This window comes from Sminthopsis crassicaudata, chromosome X (assembly GCF_048593235.1).
Source record: "Sminthopsis crassicaudata isolate SCR6 chromosome X, ASM4859323v1, whole genome shotgun sequence".
NCBI classification, from domain to species: domain Eukaryota; kingdom Metazoa; phylum Chordata; class Mammalia; order Dasyuromorphia; family Dasyuridae; genus Sminthopsis; species Sminthopsis crassicaudata.
Window position 1 is genome coordinate 13,157,711 of NC_133623.1, and position 21,644 is coordinate 13,179,354.

Here is a 21,644-nt window from a genome sequence, read left to right on the forward strand (position 1 = left end):
AGTCAGCAAAGGAACAGGCCTGGTTCTGGGCATAGGATGGGATGGGGAAATGATGGCCTAATACACTATGACCAAGTGGGATTTATACCAGGAATGCAGGGCTGGTTTAATATTAGGAAAACTATTAGTATAATTGACCATATTAATAATCAAATTAATAAAAACCATATGATCATCTCAATAGATGCAGAAAAAGCATTTGATAAAATCCAACATCCATTCTACTAAAAAACGCTTGAGAGTATAGGAATAAATGGACTATTCCTTAAAATAATAAGGAGCATATATTTAAAACCTTCAGTAAACATCATATGTAATGGTGATAAACTAGAACCTTTCCCTGTAAGATCAGGAGTGAAACAAGGTTGCCCACTATCAGCATTACTATTCAGTATAGTACTAGAAACTCTAGCCTTGGCAATAAGAACCGAGAAAGAGATCCAAGGAATTACAGTAGGAAATGAGGAAATCAAACTATCACTCTTTGCAGATGACATGATGGTATACTTAGAGAACCCCAAAGACTCTGCTAAAAAGCTATTAGAAATAATTCAGAATTTTAGCAAAGTTGCAGGATACAAAATAAAACCACATAAATCCTCAGCATTTTTATACATTACCAACACAATCCAACAGCAAGAGATACAAAGAGAAATTCCATTCAAAATAATGGTCGATAGTATAAAATATTTGGGAATATATCTACCAAAGGAGAGTCAGGAATTATATGAGCAAAATTACAAAACACTTGCCACAAAAATAAAGTCAGATTTAAATAATTGGAAAGACATTCAGTGCTCTTGGATAGGCCGAACGAATATAATTAAGATGACAATACTCCCTAAACGAATCTATTTATTTAGTGCTATACCAATCAGACTTCCATGAAACTATTTTAATAACCTAGAAAAAATAACAACAGAATTCATATGGAACAAGAAAAGGTCGAGAATTTCAAGGGAAGTAATGAAAAAAATTAAGTGAAGGGAAATGATGGCCAGCAGAACTTTGGTGTGTCAAGAGAAGCCTGTACTGAGAAGGGCATGGAATCAGAGGCAGGGTGTACAGGACAGAGAATGCTGGGCCTTCCATCAGGGAGATGACTGGACATTTGGCCCTGATTATCCCTGTGACCTCGTCTGCCTCAGTTCCCTCCTCCTAAGCTCATCGTGGGGATCGAGGGAGATGATGTTTGGAAAGGACTTTGTATGGTGCCTGGCCCGCAGTACACACTGTTCCCTTCTCTCCTCCCTCAAGCCTGGAGCCCTACCGTGGCCACAGCAGCAGCACAGATAGCGGGGAGAACAAGGATCACCAATCTCTTTCCATAAAAGGCCATTCTGAGATAAAAGCTGAAGTACCCCTTTTTTGTCAGGAACACCACTAGAGTTGAGGGGGACCAACCCATGGTTCAGTCCTCCCTCTCTCCCAATCACAGGTGCAGGTTCTCACCTAGGTGGGGCGGTGTCAGAATGGGTCCCTGGCCTCTGAACAGATGGAAATTATTTCAAATGGCCCTTGGTTACTGCTCCAAAAAAAATGGAAACAAGTGCCCGTGAGTGTGGTAGAGTGGATACCGGTGGGTGCTGAGAGCAGAGTTTAAGGTGGTGGTGGGGAGGATTCTGGATGACTTTAGTTTCAAAAAGATCCCTTCCCTTTGGGTCCCCAGGATTCATATTTGGGCAGAGGCATATTTTCTCCTTTTCCAGATCCAGAGAGGGAAGAAACGCCTACATTTTCTGCCCTTTCTAAAGTCAGAAACTGTAGCCTAATGGCCAAATCCAAGACCTGTTCCCTCTGGGAGCTCTCAGTTCTCCTACTCCCTTGCTCTTTGTCAGACTCATTTCCTGGAGCTTCACCTCCAGCAAGCCCATCTTGGGTCCTCACCCCTTCTCTTTCTAACCCTATTTCTTGGTGAACTCATCTGCTCTCAGGGCTTAAATTCTCATCTCTATGATCATGTCTCCCAGAGATCTATCCAGCCTTAATCCCCCCAGTGCCCCAAAGCCAACACCTCATATTTCCTTCCTACCTGTGCCTGCTTTGAGCCTTCTTATTGCTGTCAAGAGCTCCAACCTCCTGCCAATAGGTACACATATCCATCTCTAGCTATAATCGAAAGGGTGTGTGACACGGTGCCTTCATAAACTCCTCCATTCTCCTCTGTCCCACATCCCCTTGGTCACCAAGTCTTGTCCTATCACTCTCCACAATAGCTCACCCACCGCACCCCCCCTTTCTCTACTAATAGAGCCAGCACCCTAGTTTGTGGTGGCAACCCTAACCAACCCAGCTTTCCAGCCTCTGTTGAGGCAACCCCTTCTTTCTTTCCAAAGCCTCTCCTGACGCCCTTAAGCAACTAGTGCGCATATGTACCTGCTCTCTTAACTAGCAAGGAGCAGGCGCTGTTTCATTTCTTGTCTTTGTATGTCTACAGCCCAGCGCCTGGCACGTAGTAAGTATGCGAAGATGAAAGGCTTGTCAACTAGTTTGAGGGATTCGGTCACCAACATGCCTTGTGGCACAGCCCAGAACCCAGAGGCGCTTTTCTTTGCGAGTCTCGCTCCCTTTTTCTTCCAGTTCCACCTGGAGTCATTCAGACTTTACATTGCTTTGTTACGGTTAGAGATTTTTAATGTAACAAGATGGTGTTTGAAAGAAAAAGTGTGGTGAGCGCATGCTCCCGATTATAGCTAGTGAGACCATGAACCCTGTACCAACCGGCCCCGATGATTTTGTTTTTCCAAAGACGAATCCTTCTTCACGCGAGTGTCTATCTGCACAAAGAGCGTGAGCTGAATTTCATCAACAACATGTGGAATGGGTTATTTCACTCCACAGCCCCATGACCTTCAATGCTGAAATGTGAAAGTGAGAGTGGTAGCAGGGAGTCTGGGGAGGACAACTAGGTGGTGAGCCGGAGGGACTGGGAGGATGGTGGCGCCCTCAAAAGTAATAGGAAAATTGCAGGGGAAGGGATAATGACTCATATTTTGGACATGTTGAGTTTAAGATGTTTAAGAGGCAACTGGCTATATGATGTTGTGGGTAGATTTGAGAATCATGTGCAGAGAGATGATGATTAACTCTTTGAGAACTTAGAAGATGCTCAAGTAAAGCAAGCACAGAGGGAGAAGAGAAAAGGACCCCACTTTTAGTTTGAGGGGGTGATCCAAATGAGGATACACTAAAGGAGGGACTAGATAGGGAAGTGAGTGCTCGGGGGTGGCTGAGAGGTTAAGAAGAGAGAAAGTTGAGTCCCCTGTTTAGACGACCTCGAGGCAGAAAGTAGGAATCAAGGATGAGGGAGACGTAGCCATAGCGGTACATGGAGGGGGACCAGGGAGACGGGGTGATTCGGCAAAGGCTCAGAGCTAGGAAGTGACACAGCCAGATCTGAATCCAGCTCCTGTATGTCCACACGTGCATGGCTTATCTAGATCCCACTGGCAACCTAACCTGGGAAGCAGATGGATCCTCTTTCAGAAGAAGAGTTTTAAAAGCATAAAATAACCTACATAGGTTTCTACAGCAATAGTTATCAAAATCACATATGTGTGCACGTATAAAACAAAGTTCCCAAGTACATGGAGAATATGTTGGAGCACAAGGGCACGGAGATCATCTTCCCAGGAGCGTGAGAAGATGATTGCCTTACCCGGAGGACGGACACTTTCATAAAGCTAAAGGTATCAGCTCTGGCGTGCTCGATAAATGAAAAAAAGACACATTTTTATGCCAATTTGCAAGTATCTTCTCAACTGAGTTGTTTTAATTGATTTTCTATCCAAAAACATGACAGAGATGTGATACTGAAAATAAAAAGGAATTACTACATTTTATTAGTTGGATTTAAGCAAACAATACCAAGTTTTGCACTTAGATGGGGGCTGGGGAAATTATTGGCAGATCTTTCTTGTGAGAATGGCATTAGACTCGGAAATTCTTTCAGGGATGGAAGTGGATTTAGAAAGGACGCTTTACTTTTAGAATCAAAATTACTCAAATTTCATACAAATCAATTTCTGGTTTATCATGATGAATTTTCTTTGATTTCTAGAGACTTTCCTCACACGATTGGCTATATGGGTCTTCCATATAGTAGGTCTCATTTGCATTTGAGAAACCTCTCTTAAGTGGATGAAAATAGATCCACTCTCCCCACTACAGACACAGTATACTTCCACTTTAACTTGGTTAAAAAAGAAAGGACATATTTAAAAGGAAAGAAAAGCCTCTGAATTCAATTTATTCAGTTTTCCCCATTAAAACTAAGTTGAAAATTGGATATCCAATTTACCACTGAGAGGGTATTCACATATTTCTGTTCAATCCCTCAATGCTTCTAAATTCACTCAAAAGGCAAGATTATTAATTCCTCCTGACAGAAAATCAAGTTTTAATGAGCAGCTGACAGCCCTGAGGAATTACGAGGCAAATTTAATACGATAGTTTTGACTAAATCATGTACTTTTACATATATGAGGAACGCATTATGCAGAGTAATGAACACATAGTAAATGTTAGGTTAGACGTTAGATTTGGACAAGTGAATATTTTGATCAAAGGGGGGAAAAGGAGCCCTATCTTTCTTGATAACATCCCCTTCTAACTTCTCCCGCCCCTCCCTTCCTCTCCCTCCCTCTCTTTGTCTGTCTCTCTCTCACACGCACACACACACACACACACCCACACCCACACACACACACACACACACACACACACACACACACACGGAGATCCTATAGCTTGGTGTATGATTATGGAATATCTGTTCTGTTTCTTGTCTGCAAGTACTGGGCCCAAATCACGCCAGCTCTCTGTAGTTCCAGCAGCACCACAGTTGAGTGCTGAGTTCACAGGAAAGTGAGGGAATGGGACGGGCTTAAAAACTCTCTTTAGCTAGACTATTTTACTAATTTATTTTTTATCGCGAGCTTTCTCAAGCATCCTTGAAAAATAAGTTGGCTCTAGATGGCTTTTCTACAAAGAAAAAATGAAAAGAATTCTAACAATTCAGCTAAAGGAATGTCACTGCTGCCAATCAGGCAGGCTGTAAGGCAAGATGCCCCATGACCCTGGACTGTTCAAGCAATATCTTGCTGTTCATTTGACAGGAAAACTGTCCATGTCTTTTTTTTTTTTTTCTGATGAGAAGTCAAAGGGATTCATTTGTCCCTTTTAAGGGCGGTCCCTTGAGGGAAACCATGTCAAAAGACAGATTGCCTCATTGTAGTTACTCTGCTGATTTTAAAGTAGCCTGAGGTTTGGGGGAGTGGTTTGGATGGCATGTCATCCCTTTGCCCCACCTGGGGTTTCCCTTCCCTAAATCGCACAAATCTTTTCTGCCTCAGCCTCCTGACCAAGTTAGCCTTTTCCCCCTAGCGGTCCTCTGACTAACAGTCTAGTAATCCTGTCAAAAAACAAAATAAGGTTAGTTCGGTACAGCCCACTCTTGATAAAGTCATGCTGGCTTTTGGGGATCACTGCTCCTTTTTCTATGTCTTCATTGGCCATTTCTATTAGACAAACTTTCAGAAGCTGGCCTACACTTGGAACCATCTACCTTTTTGGAAAACTGGGATATCTATCTAGCAAGTGATTTCCATTCTCTGTCGTTTTCCCAGTATCACTGAGGGTAACTCGATCAATCAAATAAACAACTTCTCTGTTGTCATAGCTAGAACCTTTCAGATAGTAAATGAAATGAAAGGACTGAACCCAATGCAACAATGGACTCCCCAAGATGGCACATTCTCTTTTTTTTTTTTTTTTTTTTTTTATTTTATTTTATAATTATAACATTTTTTGACAGTACATATGCATGGGTAATTTTTTACAACATTATCCCTTGCACTTACTTCTATTCAGATTTTTTCCCTTCCTCCCCCAAACCCCTCCCCCAGATGGCAAGCAGTCTTATATATGTTAAATATATTACAGTATAATTTAGATACAATATATGTGTGTAGAACCGAATTTTTTGTTGCACAGGAAGAATTGGATTCAGAAGGTAAAAATAACAGTTTACATTCATTTCCCAGTGTTCCTTTTCTGGATGTAGCTGGTTCTGTCCATCATTAATCAATTGGAATTGGATTAGTTCTTCTCTATGTTGAAGAAATCCACTTCCATCAGCATACATCCTCATACAGTATCATTGTTGAAGTGTATAATGATCTTCTGGTTCTGCTCGTTTCACTCAGCATCAGTTGATGTAAGTCTCTCCAAGCCTCTCTGTATTTCTCCTGTTGGTCATTTCTTATAGAACAATAATATTCCATAACATTCATATACCATAGTTTACCCAACCATTCTCCAATTGATGGACATCCATTCATCTTCCAGCTTCTAGCCACTACGAAAAGGGCTGCCACAAACATTTTGGCACATACAGGACCCTTTCCCTTCTCTAGTAGTTCCTTGGGGTATAAGCCCAGTAGTAGTATGGCTGGGTCAAAGGGTATGCACATTTTGATAACTTTTTGGGCATAATTCCAGATTGCTCTCCAGAATGGTTGGATTCTTTCACAACTCCACCAACAATGCATCAGTGTCCCAGTTTTCCCACAGCCCCTCCAACATTCATCGTTATTTGTTCCTGTCATCTTAGCCAATCTGACAGGTGTGTAATGATACCTCAGAGTTGTCTTAATTTGCATTTCTCTGATCAATAGTGATTTGCCAAGATGGCACATTCTCAAAGCAATCATTTCCCCCTTCACCTTTCCTGCTCTTATCTCCTTTATATCTCCCTCATTTCCATCTTTTTCTTTTTCCCCAATGTGACTGAATTTGGTAAAACAGAAACATTCATTGTCGTTCATGTCATCAAGGGCCAGAGCTGATGCCGCCGCTTAGTGCCAAGTGGGAATTAGTTCTTTGTCACAGATCACTTTTCATTGAGGGAATAGAGCTGGCTTCTTCCACTTTGGTGGGAGCCCCACCCTGCTCAGTTCTCTCCACCTTTCCCTCTGCGACCCTTTCACAATTTCTCTAGCATCCATAAAAGCGACCTGATTGCTATTTTCAAAGTACCGAATTCAAATGCTGTGGTGGGGAAAAAAAGCAAACAAACAAACAAACTGAGGAGCCTAGGGAGTACTCCATGCATGTGGCTTGGGCTTCTTGCTCAATGTATTTCACTTCCTTCCCTTCTTCTTTTCTTGACCCGGTATTTTTCTTCTATTTTCCCTCCTTTAGATTCAGCATTCTGGTGTGGCCCTTCATCCAGGGGAGGGAATGTCATGGTTAATTGAAGAGTTTGGTTACCCACGAGGAGCACATTGTTTCTTCCATATCTAAGAGTAGAGGCGTTTTATTTTTATCATCTCTCTTGCTGTTGGTTTTAATTTCCCCACTAACTTTTCTTGCCTGATGGCTTAAGACAGGTACATGGACAGAGATACTATAATAAGGTCCATGCAATTATATGATCTTCTATAAGAAGAGTTACAGAATTGTAAGCAAAAAATGTCCTGTGTCTCTGTGGTGGATGACTAGAAAGGAATTGGAGAGGATCCCTCCTCATTTCGGAAGGTTCTTCCCGGTGAAGCTAGTGCCTCCACAGCTGACTATTCCAAGTTCACCTCAAACTTATGGAATTGCACAACTTTCAAGCCGCAGAATAATATAGAGGGCAGGGGAAAGCAGCAGCCACAGGTCTGGATTCTGTAGCCAACCTGAATTATTTATGGTCCTGTGCCCCTCAGTCTACTGGGGACTACCGAGACCATCAATGAGCAAATGAGCTCTTTGCGAACCTTGATCGGCCAGAAGAACGGCAAACGTCACTACTGATGTGTGATTAATGTGAACGTTCAGCTTAATAATAAGGGTCTAAGATTAAGCTTATTGTCGTCATTTGAGTTAGCCTGTTTTAAAAATGACTAGGCTTAAACCCCAACCAGTGCTAATGTCCACCACCATCCTACTGAGCCAGCCACTTTCAATGTGAGCGAGGTGTTAGTCAGCAGGAACCACTCACTATGCTGGGTGCTGAGGATGCACAGCCTAACTCTACAACTCTCCCCCCACCCCCCCCCACCCCGGCTTCCATCCTGTCAGGGAAGACACATACACATAGAAGAACATAGAGGAGCTTGTTCAGGGAGGATCCCGGCAGTTGAGTCTTGAAGGAAGAGTTGGAGCGAAGGAGGGAGAGTATTCCAGACAGCAGGAGTGACTGCAGAGGAGGCATGAAGACAGATGAAAGAGGACTTGTATATTAGGAATAGAAGGGCAACTGGGCTAGACCCACGAAGCTTCTTAAACCGAGTTGCGACCCCATAGAAGGTCTCCTAACTGGATGTGAAATTATGGTTTATTATCAGTAAATGTTTGATTTGCATACCTATTTTATGTACTAGTAAAAATTTCTCAAACAAAAAGGGGTCACAAGTGGAACAGGGTTAAGAAGCCCTGGGCTAGACAACATCCTGTGGGAAGGGGAGTACTGTACAATGAGCTGAGAAAGGGAGCTTGAGGCCGGGTTATAAAGAGCTTTAACTCTAAAGGCAGGAATGTATTTCTATATTTGCTCATGAAGGCAATAGGGAGAGAAATTGGACTCTGTGAAAAAGAGGACTGACACGGTCAGACTGAATTGATAGTGGGTAAGAGTAGCATACGTGATTACAAAGCACTAGAAACTCCTCTGGATTTGTGTCCAAGGTCGGAGAGCACAGATTCTTCTTGTCCCCTTTGCTTTCTGTTTCTGTTCTGAGTAGCAAATCTTGAACTAGGAAACAGCTCAGAAAGCAACAGCCACCAAATAGTGATGGTCGATACATCATTCACCAAAAGCCTTGCAGAAAAAAGAGATGAGAAGACTTTTGAGGACAGTCGTACCGATGACTCACTAGGCTCTGCCAGGCCCCAGTTTCAGCTGGTGTTTATGAAGGCTGTCACTTTGCTTCCCCAGGACCCCTTGCTTTTTTGTGGCCAGGAAGCATCTTGGGAAGCATCTGGCCATGACCTTGATCTTGCCATAGCCCACCAGTCCCAAATTCCAAGTTGATGTACTCAGATATGCCTTTACATGACCAGAACCTTTTCTCGTTCTCTGTGTGTCTTTGTTTTAATAGCCCAGATCCTATGCTCGGTCTTCCCTGTGACTTTTAGTCCTTCTACCCCTCAGTTCGTTCCCGGGCCATCCGCTCCCCTCGCATGGGCGATTTTCTTCATTTTCACCCCTTCCAGAATTGATCCAACTGGACATTCTTCTTTGCTCTCAGATCCCTAGCTTCTGTGTCCTCCTGACATTAACACTTCACCGAACCCCAACACCGGATCACTTCTATCATCTGTTTGCTTCACTTCTACTTCTGTGTTGCTAACTGGAGCTAGAGGAAATCACACAATCTGGATTTCACTACGGGTTATTCTTTTTAATTTAGTGATAGTTTCACGATAGCTGAAACTCCTTCCCTTCTCACCCCTCCCAGCCTGTACCACATCTCCTTAGGCCACTGTCTGCATTACAGTGAAGGTGAGTCCAGGAAAAGGATTGGAACTCTTGCGTGTGTGGCTAAAGATTTTTTCACCTATCCACAAAGCTATTTAATCATTAAGATTGAATCAGAAAAGAGATTGTCTTAAAGTGAAGAGCCAGGTGTTTTTTCCCTCTGTTCTTTCTAATTACATTGAGCATTTTCTAAATTAAAGTGGTTTCTGTGTTATAATACGGTAACAAAATTAAAGACCTGCTGATTAAATATCGCTCTTATTAACAACCGGCAAATGTGAAAAGGTTATCTGAATGATATCAAAAGGAGTTTTCGGTGTAGCTTTTTAGCAGATTGAATCAACACATAGTGGTCGACTTTCTTCCCTAGATGAATTGTATCAGATAGAAATCAACCATAAAAAGAAACTCAATTCAGTTTATCTTCGCTTAGATTCCATGAGAGAATTTCTGGCGCTCACAGAGTCCTTTTCAATTTCTTTCAGTATAATGTGCTACAGATACAATTGATTAAGGAACTGATTAGCAACTACTTTAATTATTTTCCAGTAGTTTTGTTCATTATCGACAACAGAGTGCATTCAGAAACTTCTTGGACTTGGGGGTAGCCAAAAATTAAAGGGCTTAGTTTAAAAAAAATAAATCCACCAAGGTCTCCGGGATATAAGTGTTACCAACCTGAAAGGCCAGATTCCCTAAGGATAGAGGGAAGAATGTGAAATGCTGACATTGAGTTTATTCCTAAGCTACGCCTAACTTAGAAATGGAGCAACTTGTACTTGAAGATATCAAAAAAGTCCAGATTGGCTGTAATAAAATGAAGAGGAAGGCTGGATCATAGCAACAGTCCAGTTCTCATCCGTTCTATCACTGGCAGTAATGAAGAGCTGAGTTGTTATTTTGAGCATTCACCTCATTCCAAAAATCTAAACCTGACAAGTTCAAATTCAGCTGGTATGTCCTTTGTAAATCTCTCCCCTCTGATCTTCCCTAAGTATGATAGGGCACAACTGGGTAGAACAATCGACCACCCAAAGGGCCAGCTGTGACAGGATGGCAACATGCTGGTCGGGGCACCAGCAGACGTGTTTCTCTCTGCACCACAACTCTATGGCTTACTAGTATATGAGTCCAAAAAAACTTCCTCCTTTGTAAAATGAGGGGATTGGATGACCTTTAATAATTCCTCGCGGCATTTCCCTATGATTATTTCTAACTCCAAAGTCCATGTCGTCTTCTCTTTTATGAAGCTTACCGGATTTTATAGAGAGATGTTTTTATAAACTGATTCTTATAACCCAGATCCTCTTCCTTGCTCCCCCCCAAAAAAATCATGATGAGGCTCTGTGGTTATCATCTCATTAAACAGAAAGCTTAAGCTTATCTAAGAGAAGGAGGTGATGGAAAAGGGAGTGCTGAAGGTTCTAACAATACATGCATACATGAGTATGTGTGAATGCATACGCAGACACGATTCATGTACGTATTTGTCTCTCATCACTAAATTGAGTGTACCATTTTCGTGGTTGTTGAAAATAGTGCATTCTATTACTGTTGTGTAAGAAATGACCAGCAGGATGAATACAGGGAGGCTTGGAAAGACTTACATCCACTGATGCTGAGTGAAACGAGCAGAACCGGGGGATCATTATACACTCAACAATGATACTGTATGAGGATGGATTCTGATGGAGGTGGATATCTTCAACATAGAGAAGATCCAACTCACTTCCAGTGGATTAATGATGGACAGAAATAACTACACCCAGAGAAGGAACACTGGAAATGAGTGTAAACTGTTGCATTTTTTGTTTTTCTCCCCAGTTTATTTTTACCTTCCGAATCCAATTCTTCCTTTGCAACAACAACAACAACAAAATGTGGTTCTGCACATATATATTGTACCTAGAATATACTATAAGATATTTAATATGTATGGGAATGCCTGCCATCTAGGGGAGGGGGTGGAGGGAAGAAGAGGAAAAATTTGGAACAGAAGGGATACTGTTGTAAAAAATTACCTATGCATATGTACTGTCAAAAAATGTTATAATTATAAAATTAATAAAAAAAATTTTTTTAAAAAGAAAATAGTGCATTCTGTACTATTCTGGTCAAGATGGCTGCTCCATGGAAGCAGGCAGATCAGCTAGCATCCCTGCTCTAAGAGACATCCAGAAACCTATAGGCCACAGGAAATGAGCCCAGTACTGTGTATCTGCAGGCAATAAGAATAACAACCCTCAAAGAAAGCCTCTGGAGAACATGGCATCCTAAGAACTACAATCGAACACTTAAGAAAAAAGCACAATGAATTTTCCACCAGGACTCTGAGGGCAGAAAATGGAAGATACTGGATATCCAAACCAACTGACCTGGAAAATGGGTCGAGGAGAGAGTTTTTAAGAATCATGAAACTCTCTGAAAACCATGATTTTTAAAAATATCCTAGACAATATATTTTTAATTGTTTTTATTTACCAGATACATGCATGGGCAATTTTACAACACTGACAATTGCCAAACCTTTTGTTCTAATTTTCCCCCCTCCTCTAGATGGCAGATTGACAAATACATGTTAAATATGTTTAAAGTATAAATTAAATACAATATAAGTATACATGCTAGACAATATATTTTAAGGAAGCATGAATGAAAAGTTCCCAAATCTAATGGAACCAGAAGACAAAGAGAAGCTTGGAAGGGCCATCAGTCCTCTCGGGTCAAAGGAAAACAATACTGCAAATCACATAGAATTAAGAAGTTCCATTGCTTAGAAAGCACATTCAGGATTACAAAAGACAGGAAGCTTTTGCTATTTAAAAAAAAAAGTCTTGGAATACGATCTGCCAAAAAGCATAGACTTGTAACCAAGCTAACTTATTCTGCAAAGATGACTATAATCCTACAGGGAAAGAAAAATGGATCTTTAGTGGACTTTGAAGCATTCCTGATGAAAAGATCTGAGGTGGCACTTTGATATGCAAACGTAAGAGTCCCGGAAAACCGACAAAGGTCAGTGTATTTGAAGAATTAGAAAGATGATGATGCAGTAGGAGAAGACACAAGTGTCCCTTCAGAAGCTTAATGTCTTCAAAGGGTACTGAAGGAATTAAATAATGAAAAAGAGGACTTGGGAGGCAGTATATTGATTCTGATCTGAGGGTTTTGAAGGGAAAAGAAAAGGGAAGGTAAAAGGAACATACAAGTGTGGAAAAGAGGAGGGAGGAGGTGGAACTTGGTATTTCTTGTAATTGGGGGATGTGAGAAGAAGAGTATACAAAGATGAAAGAAGGTGTGTGGGCAGGACCTGGCATCAGCTGAACCCACCTTTTACCTGAACCAGAGAAAAGAGGCCAGAGGAAATAGTCGGAAATAAAATATAGCTTCCAATATTAACCCGAAGAATTCAAACAAAGTTGTGGTAGTTGAGCATGATGAAAAAGATGATCTCGGAGAAAGCTGGGCAACAAAAAGGGTATGGAACAGGGAGAAGTTTGACAATGTAAAGAAAAAAACTCTGATGGATGCAATGAGCAACCTATGATGAAACATGCTATCTACTTCCTGACATGGAGGTGATGGCTCCTGGAAGAGCCCCTGCCATTCTGGGTGTAGCTGCTCAGAAGATGTGCTCTGTTTGACAATGTTCGTTTCTTCCCATGGATTTTTTCCTCCCACCTTTCGTTTTTAATTTGGGAGGCAGGGTTATAGGGAATGAGGAGAGGTTAGCCCCCATACTAAAAAAAAAAAAAAGCCATTAAAATGTTTAATATGCAAAGAAGGAATCTCAGACAAAAAAAAGAGAGTCTTAAAAAATAATGTGGAGTGTATGATAAACTTTTCAAAATGTACTACATGCTTTTCAAACAAGCAAATGGTTTGTAATGGTTTCCTATACAGATGTCTTTTTGTGTGCTGCTAGTATGTTTCCTTGCAAAAACGATTTTCTTTAAGGGTATCAGGTTTCACTTGTTTTGCTTTCTGTATACCTTGACAGTTTCACTGAAGAATTAGAATAGCTGATGTTTATAATGACGATTCTTAGTCATTTAAATATGTTCAATTAAGTGTTTGGAAAGAAAGAAGAATGAGCACCACTTTTTGGAAAGATTTTGCTCAGTGATAGGTTTTTAAAAGTACTACTTAAAAGAGTTATATAAAATTCACTTATATGGAATGAAGTATCATTAGATGTATGGGCAGTAGCTAGAGCACACAGGCCCAAGTCAGCAAGAATCCTTTCCCTAAGTTCAAATCCAACCCGAGACACTAGCAGGGTGACCCTGTTTGCGTCAGTTTCCTCACTTGTAAAATGAGCTGGAGAAAGAAATGGCAAATCATTCCATGATATTTGCCAAAAAAAAAAAAAAAAAAAAAACCAGTGAACAAACAAATCCCAAACAGGGTTAGGGAGAATCAGGCTCAACTGAAAAATGATTGACCATCTACAGATGATCATTAAATGCGGGAAGATAGGGGGGAAAAAAAAAGCAAAGACTGAGGGTAATTTAAGAATATGTAATTCATCTCATCAACAGTGAAAGTTTTCACATACAGTTGTTGAATTAAGTGAGTTAAATAGAGAGAAATACTTATGGATATTTCTGTCATTTTACCAAGATTTCAGCTTTCAAAGCCTAAAGGATAATTTTGCTCCGGTAACGTATGATGTATTCGTAGTGGATTGATACATAGAATAAAACAATCACCACCTCCCAAAGATGTCAAGTGCACCCTCATTTTAAAGACGTACTGTGGTTTTAGATGACCTGAAACATGCCAGACGCCCACAATGAGCATCCAACATAAGAATGAAGATAGCAGGAGAATGGAATTCTAAAGAGATGGAGTTCTCTTTGTCCTTACGGTATTTAGCATTTTATAGACAAATGGGATTGCCATTGATGTTTTTTGTACCTGGGTAATTGGGGGGCTGATTGGAGTGCACATGGCTGGTTATACAACTATGTTATTATATATTGGAATTTTATTAATCAATGATTTTTTAATTTTTTTCTTTAATGAGAAATTTTTATTGTCAAAAATATGAATGGATAATTTTCAATATATGTTAAATAAGTACAATTCTTTTATAAATGTTCACCCAGAAAAATCAAATGAAAAAGGCAAAAAAGTAAACAAAGAGAGTGAGAATGCTATGTTGTGATCCTTGCTGAGCCCTGTGTCTGGTTGCAGAGGGGTCTATCACAAGGCCATTGGAACTAGCCTGGATCACCTCGCCATCAAACAGAGCCCTGCCCATCAGAATAGATCTTCCAGAAATCTTGCTGCCGTCAGGTAAGACGTCGTCCTGGATCTACTCACTTCCCTCAGCATCACTTCAGGTCAGTCTCTAACCTGTCAACACATTTTCCTTATATTACATTTTCTTCTCCACCTCCATCTCCATTTGTCTCTCTTCCTGTATCTCCATTTCCCTTCTAATCTCCTTTGCCCCATCTCTATCTACTTCTCACTCTCCCTACTTTCTTCTTTTCTCTTTTACCACTTTTTCCTCCTTCCCCTATTCTATCATTATTCCACTTCCAGCTCTTCTTCTATTCCCTGTCTCCTTTCTCTCTTCCATCACTCTCCCCAGAGCTACACCTTTCCCCTTTAGTTTCATCCTTTGCCTTTATCCCAGTCTCATTTCCATTTCTTTCTCCCCTTGTCTCTACTTTCTCTTCTCCTTTCGCCCCCCATATTTATTCCCCCTCGACTCATCCACACTTTCTCTTTTTCTCTACCATTATCTCCATTCCCAATGTTGTCCTCTTCTCCCTCAACCACCGTTTCTTCTTCTCTTTCCCTATCCCCACTTTTGCATCTGCTTCTCCTGCCTCCCTCCCTATCTCCTTTCATCACCCCCACTTGCCACTTTGTTCTCTTTCTTCCTTACATTAATTCTTTCCCTATCACTCCTAATTGTGGTTCGCCTATATTCTACCTCTACCTCTTTCATCCTATACTATCTCCTTCTCTATATTCTACTTCCCTCTAACTTGCTCACCCTATTCTTTATGGTAGCTGTCCATCCCCTTAATTCTACCTAACACTTACTCCTTCACCCCATTCTATTTCCTTTCCCTGTACACTACCACTCACTTGATCCTTCTCCCTATAATATCTCTTACCTGATTGTCCCCTATTTTCTAGCTCTCTCTATTCTATCTCTTTCCCCTATATTCTACGTTTCTCAAAGTCCTTTCTCTACACTCTACCTCTCTCTTACTCCTATACTCTATTCTATCCCCTTCCTCTACAGTGTACCTTTCTCTCACTTCTTCACTTTATTCTGTCTCTTTCCTTTTTATTCTACTTTTCCCTGACTACTTCCTCTACATTCTAACTCTTACTTCTTCCCTGTATTCTATCTCTTTCCTTTATATTATAGTTTTCTCTAAATCCATCCACTACATTCTAATTCTCTCTGTGACCCATTCACCCCATTCTATTTCTTTCCTTTATATTCTATTTTTTCGAACTCCTTCCTTTACATTGTACCTGTGTTACTCTTTCATTCTATTCTATATCCTTCCTGTACATTCTGCTTCTCTCTCATTCCTTCATTCTATTCTATCTCTTTTCTTTATATAACACTTTTCCTAACAACTTCCTCTACATTCTGCCTCGCTCTGACTCTTTTATTCTATTCTCTCTGTTACTCTACATTCTGCTTCTCTTTCACTTCTTCACTCCCTTCTATCTCCTCCCTTTATATTGTACTTTTCTCTGACTCCTTCCTCTACATTCTACCTCTCTCTGACTCTTTTATTCTATTCTCTCTGTTACTCTACATTCTGTTTCTCTTTCACTTCTTCATTCTCTTGTATCTCCTCCCTCTACATTCTACCTCTCTCTCACTCCTTCACTCCATTCTATCTCTTTCCTTTATATTCTACTTTTCTCTGACTCCTTCCTCTACATTCTACCTCTCTGTTACTCTTTTAGTCTATTCTGTTACTCTATATTCTGCTTCTCTTTCACTACTTCACTCTCTTCTATCTCCGCCCATTTTATGCTCCTTTTCTCTGACTCCTTCCTCTACATTCTACCTCTCTCTTACTCTTTTATTCTATTCTCTGTTACTCTACATTCTGCTTCTCTTTCACTTCTTCATTCTCTTCTATCCTCCCTTTTTATTCTCCTTTTCTCTGCCTCCTTCACTCCATTCTATCTCTTTCCTTTATATTCTACTTGTCTCTATCTCCTTCCTCTACATTCTACCTCTCTCTGACTCCTTCACTCCATTCTATCTATTTCCTGTATATTCTACTTGTCTCTATCTCCTTCCTCTACATTCTACCTCTCTCTTACTCTTTTATTCTATTCTCTGTTACTCTACATTCTGCTTCTCTTTCACTTCTTCATTCTCTTGGATCTCCTCCCTTTCTATTGTACTTTTCTCTATCTCCTTCCTCTACATTCTACCTCTCTCTTACTCTTTTATTCTATTCTCTCTGTTACTCTACATTCTGCTTCTCTTTCACTTCTTCATTCTCTTGGATCTCCTCCCTTTATATTGTACTTTTCTCTATCTCCTTCCTCTACATTCTCTCTCTCTCTCACTCCTTCACTCCATTCTGACTCTTTCCTTTATATTCTACTTGTCTCTAACCCCTTCCTCTATATTCTACCTCTCTCTGACTCTTTTATTCTATTCTCTCTGTTACTCTATATTCTGCTTCTCGTTCACTTCTTCACTCTCTTCTATCTCCTCCCTTTTTATTCTCCTTTTCTCTGCCTCCTTCACTCCCTTCTATCTCTTTCCTTTATATTCTACTTGTCTCTAATCCCTTTCTCTACATTCTACCTCGCTCTTACTCTTTTATTCTATTCTCTGTTACTCTACATTCTGCTTCTCTTTCATTTCATCATTCTATTGGATCTCCTCCCTTTCTATTGTACTTTTCTCTATCTCCTTCTTCTACATTCTACCTCTCTCTGCCTCCTTCACTCCATTCTATCTCTTTCCTTTATATTCTATTTGACTCTATCTCCTTCCTCTACATTCTACCTCTCTCTTATTCTTTTATTCTATTCTCTCTGTTACTCTACATTCTGCTTCTCTTTCACTTCTTCACTCTCTTCTATCTCCTCCTTTTTTATTCTCCTTTTCTCTGCCTCCTTCACTCCATTCTATCTCTTTCCTTTATATTCTACTTGTCTCTATCGCCTTTCTCTACATTCTACCTCTCTCTGACTCTTTTATTCTATTCTCTCTGTTACTCTACATTCTGCTTCTCGTTCACTTCTTCATTCTCTTGGATCTCCTCCCTTTATATTGTACTTTTCTCTATCTCCTTCCTCTACATTCTACCTCTCTCTCACTCCTTCACTTCATTCTATCTCTTTCCTTTATATTCTACTTGTCTCTAACCCCTTCCTCTACATTCTACCTCTCTCTGACTCTTTTATTCTATTCCCTCTGTTACTCTATATTCTGCTTCTCGTTCACTTCTTCACTCTCTTCTATCTCCTCCCTTTTTATTCTCCTTTTCTCTGCCTCCTTCACTCCCTTCTATCTCTTTCCTTTATATTCTACTTGTCTCTAACCCCTTCCTCTACATTCTACCTCTCTCTGACTCTTTTATTCTATTCTCTCTGTTACTCTACATTCTGCTTCTCGTTCACTTCTTCATTGTCTTGGATCTCCTACCTTTATATTGTACTTTTTTCTATCTCCTTCCTCTACATTCTACCTCTCTCTGTCTCCTTCACTCCATTCTATCTCTTTCCTTTATATTCTATTTGACTCTATCTCCTTCCTCTACATTCTACCTCTCTGTTACTCTTTTAGTCTATTCTGTTACTCTATATTCTGCTTCTCTTTCACTACTTCACTCTCTTCTATCTCCGCCCATTTTATGCTCCTTTTCTCTGACTCCTTCCTCTACATTCTACCTCTCTCTTACTCTTTTATTCTATTCTCTGTTACTCTACATTCTGCTTCTCTTTCACTTCTTCATTCTCTTGGATCTCCTCCCTTTATATTCTACTTTTCTCTATCTCCTTCCTCTACTTTCTACCTCTCTCTGACTCTTTTATTCTATTCTGTTACTCTATATTCTGCTTCTCGTTCACTTCTTCACTCTCATTTATCTCCTCCCATTTTATACTCCTTTTCTCTGACGCCTTCCTCTACGTTCAACCTCTCTCTTACTCTTATTCTATTCTCTCTGTTACTCTACATTCTGCTTCTCGTTCACTTCTTCATTCTCTTGGATCTCCTCCCTTTATATTGTACTTTTCTCTAACCCCTTCCTCTACATTCTACCTCTCTCTGACTCTTTTATTCTATTCTCTCTGTTACTCTACATTCTGCTTCTCTTTCACTTCTTCATTCTCTTGGATCTCCTCCCTTTATATTCTACTTTTCTCTATCTCCTTCCTCTACTTTCTACCTCTCTCTGACTCTTTTATTCTATTCTCTGTTACTCTACATTCTGCTTCTCTTTCACTTCTTCATTCTCTTGGATCTCCTCCCTTTATATTGTACTTTTCTCTATCTCCTTCCTCTACATTCTCTCTCTCTCTCACTCCTTCACTCCATTCTGACTCTTTCCTTTATATTCTACTTGTCTCTAAGCCCTTCCTCTACATTCTACCTCTCTCTGACTCTTTTATTCTATTCTCTCTGTTACTCTACATTCTGCTTCTCTTTCACTTCTTCATTGTCTTGGATCTCCTACCTTTATATTGTACTTTTTTCTATCTCCTTCCTCTACATTCTACCTCTCTCTGTCTCCTTCACTCCATTCTATCTCTTTCCTTTATATTCTATTTGACTCTATCTCCTTCCTCTACATTCTACCTCTCTCTTATTCTTTTATTCTATTCTCTCTGTTACTCTACATTCTGCTTCTCGTTCACTTCTTCATTCTCTTGGATCTCCTCCCTTTATATTGTACTTTTCTCTATCTCCTTCCTCTACATTCTACCTCTCTCTGACTCTTTTATTCTATTCTCTATGTTACTCTACATTCTGCTTCTCTTTCACTTCTTCACTGCCTTCTATCTCCTCCCTATCTCCTTCCTCTACATTCTACCTCTCTCTCACTCCTTCACTCCATTCTATCTCTTTCCTTTATATTCTACTTGTCTCTATCGCCTTTCTCTACATTCTACCTCTCTCTTACTCTTTTATTCTATTCTCTGTTACTCTACATTCTGCTTCTCTTTCACTTCTTCATTCTCTTGGATCTCCTCCCATTAAATTATTGTACTTTTCTCTATCTCCTTCCTCTACATTCTACCTCTCTCTCACTCCTTCACTCCATTCTATCTCTTTCCTTTATATTCTACTTGTCTCTAACCCCTTCCTCTACATTCTACCTCTCTCTTACTCTTTTATTCTATTCTCTGTTACTCTACATTCTGCTTCTCTTTCACTTCTTCATTCTCTTGGATCTCCTCCCTTTATATTGTACTTTTCTCTATCTCCTTCCTATACATTCTACCTCTCTCTGTGTCCTTCACTCCATTCTATCTCTTTCCTTTATATTCTATTTGACTCTATCTCCTTCTTCTACATTCTACCTCTCTCTTATTCTTTTATTCTATTCTCTCTGTTACTCTACATTCTGCTTCTCTTTCACTTCTTCATTCTCTTGGATCTCCTCCCTTTATATTGTACTCTTCTCTATCTCCTTCCTCTACATTCTACCTCTCTCTGTCTCCTTCACTCCATTCTATCTCTTTCCTTTATATTCTACTTGTCTCTAACCCCTTCCTCTATATTCTACCTCTCTCTGACTCTTTTATTCTATTCTCTCTGTTACTCTATATTCTGCTTCTCGTTCACTTCTTCACTCTCTTCTATCTCCTCCCTTTTTATTCTCCTTTTCTCTACCTCCTTCACTCCCTTCTATCTCTTTCCTTTATATTCTACTTGTCTCTAATCCCTTTCTCTACATTCTACCTCGCTCTTACTCTTTTATTCTATTCTCTGTTACTCTACATTCTGCTTCTCTTTCATTTCATCATTCTATTGGATCTCCTCCCTTTCTATTGTACTTTTCTCTATCTCCTTCTTCTACATTCTACCTCTCTCTGCCTCCTTCACTCCATTCTATCTCTTTCCTTTATATTCTATTTGACTCTATCTCCTTCCTCTACATTCTACCTCTCTCTTATTCTTTTATTCTATTCTCTCTGTTACTCTACATTCTGCTTCTCTTTCACTTCTTCACTCTCTTCTATCTCCTCCTTTTTTATTCTCCTTTTCTCTGCCTCCTTCACTCCCTTCTATCTCTTTCCTTTATATTCTACTTGTCTCTAACCCCTTCCTCTACATTCTACCTCTCTCTGACTCTTTTATTCTATTCTCTCTGTTACTCTACATTCTGCTTCTAGTTCACTTCTTCATTCTCTTGGATCTCCTCCCTTTATATTGTACTTTTCTCTATCTCCTTCCTCTACATTCTACCTCTCTCTCACTCCTTCACTTCATTCTATCTCTTTCCTTTATATTCTACTTGTCTCTAACCCCTTCCTCTACATTCTACCTCTCTCTGACTCTTTTATTCTATTCTCTCTGTTACTCTACATTCTGCTTCTCGTTCACTTCTTCACTCTCTTCTATCTCCTCCCTTTTTATTCTCCTTTTCTCTGCCTCCTTCACTCCCTTCTATCTCTTTCCTTTATATTCTACTTGTCTCTAACCCCTTCCTCTACATTCTACCTCTCTCTGACTCTTTTATTCTATTCTCTCTGTTACTCTACATTCTGCTTCTCGTTCACTTCTTCATTGTCTTGGATCTCCTACCTTTATATTGTACTTTTCTCTATCTCCTTCCTCTACTTTCTACCTCTCTCTGACTCTTTTATTCTATTCTGTTACTCTATATTCTGCTTCTCTTTCACTACTTCACTCTCTTCTATCTCCGCCCATTTTATGCTCCTTTTCTTTGACTCCTTCCTCTACATTCTACCTCTCTCTGACTCTTTTATTCTATTCTCTCTGTTACTCTACATTCTGCTTCTCTTTCACTTCTTCATTGTCTTGGATCTCCTACCTTTATATTGTACTTTTTTCTATCTCCTTCCTCTACATTCTACCTCTCTCTGTCTCCTTCACTCCATTCTATCTCTTTCCTTTATATTCTATTTGACTCTATCTCCTTCCTCTACATTCTACCTCTCTCTTATTCTTTTATTCTATTCTCTCTGTTAC

At 40.0% G+C, this 21,644-nt stretch overlaps 1 protein-coding gene and 2 long non-coding RNA genes across 8 annotated transcripts in view; all 3 read right to left on the bottom strand.

Annotated features, from left to right (window-relative positions):
* Window positions 1-21,644, bottom strand: part of DIAPH2 (diaphanous related formin 2) — an 865,016-nt gene that overhangs the window by 18,160 nt on the left and 825,212 nt on the right. For 2 of the 5 annotated variants that reach the window (XM_074277737.1, XM_074277736.1), the window contains exon 28: window positions 14,504-14,827. The exons of 1 other annotated variant lie outside the window; for it this stretch is intronic. In XM_074277737.1, coding sequence (XP_074133838.1) covers window positions 14,823-14,827 — 5 coding nt within the window. In that variant the 3' untranslated portion in view covers window positions 14,504-14,822. Of the gene's footprint in view, window positions 1-14,503; window positions 14,828-21,644 lie in introns of those variants that run through there. 2 more of the 5 variants (XM_074277735.1, XM_074277739.1) reach the window with 2 other exon arrangements.
* Window positions 16,131-17,568, bottom strand: LOC141548462 (uncharacterized). 2 transcript variants are annotated; one of them, XR_012483961.1, is made up of 2 exons: window positions 17,462-17,568; window positions 16,131-16,171 (listed from the first exon to the last, which is right to left on the bottom strand). It is a non-coding gene; the product is annotated as an uncharacterized LOC141548462 (long non-coding RNA). The 2 variants fall into 2 exon arrangements; XR_012483962.1 differs by lacking the exon at window positions 16,131-16,171 and adding an exon at window positions 16,933-16,968 and having other exon boundaries at window positions 17,462-17,566.
* Window positions 20,247-20,694, bottom strand: LOC141548506 (uncharacterized). The gene is made up of 2 exons (XR_012483985.1): window positions 20,570-20,694; window positions 20,247-20,287 (listed from the first exon to the last, which is right to left on the bottom strand). It is a non-coding gene; the product is annotated as an uncharacterized LOC141548506 (long non-coding RNA).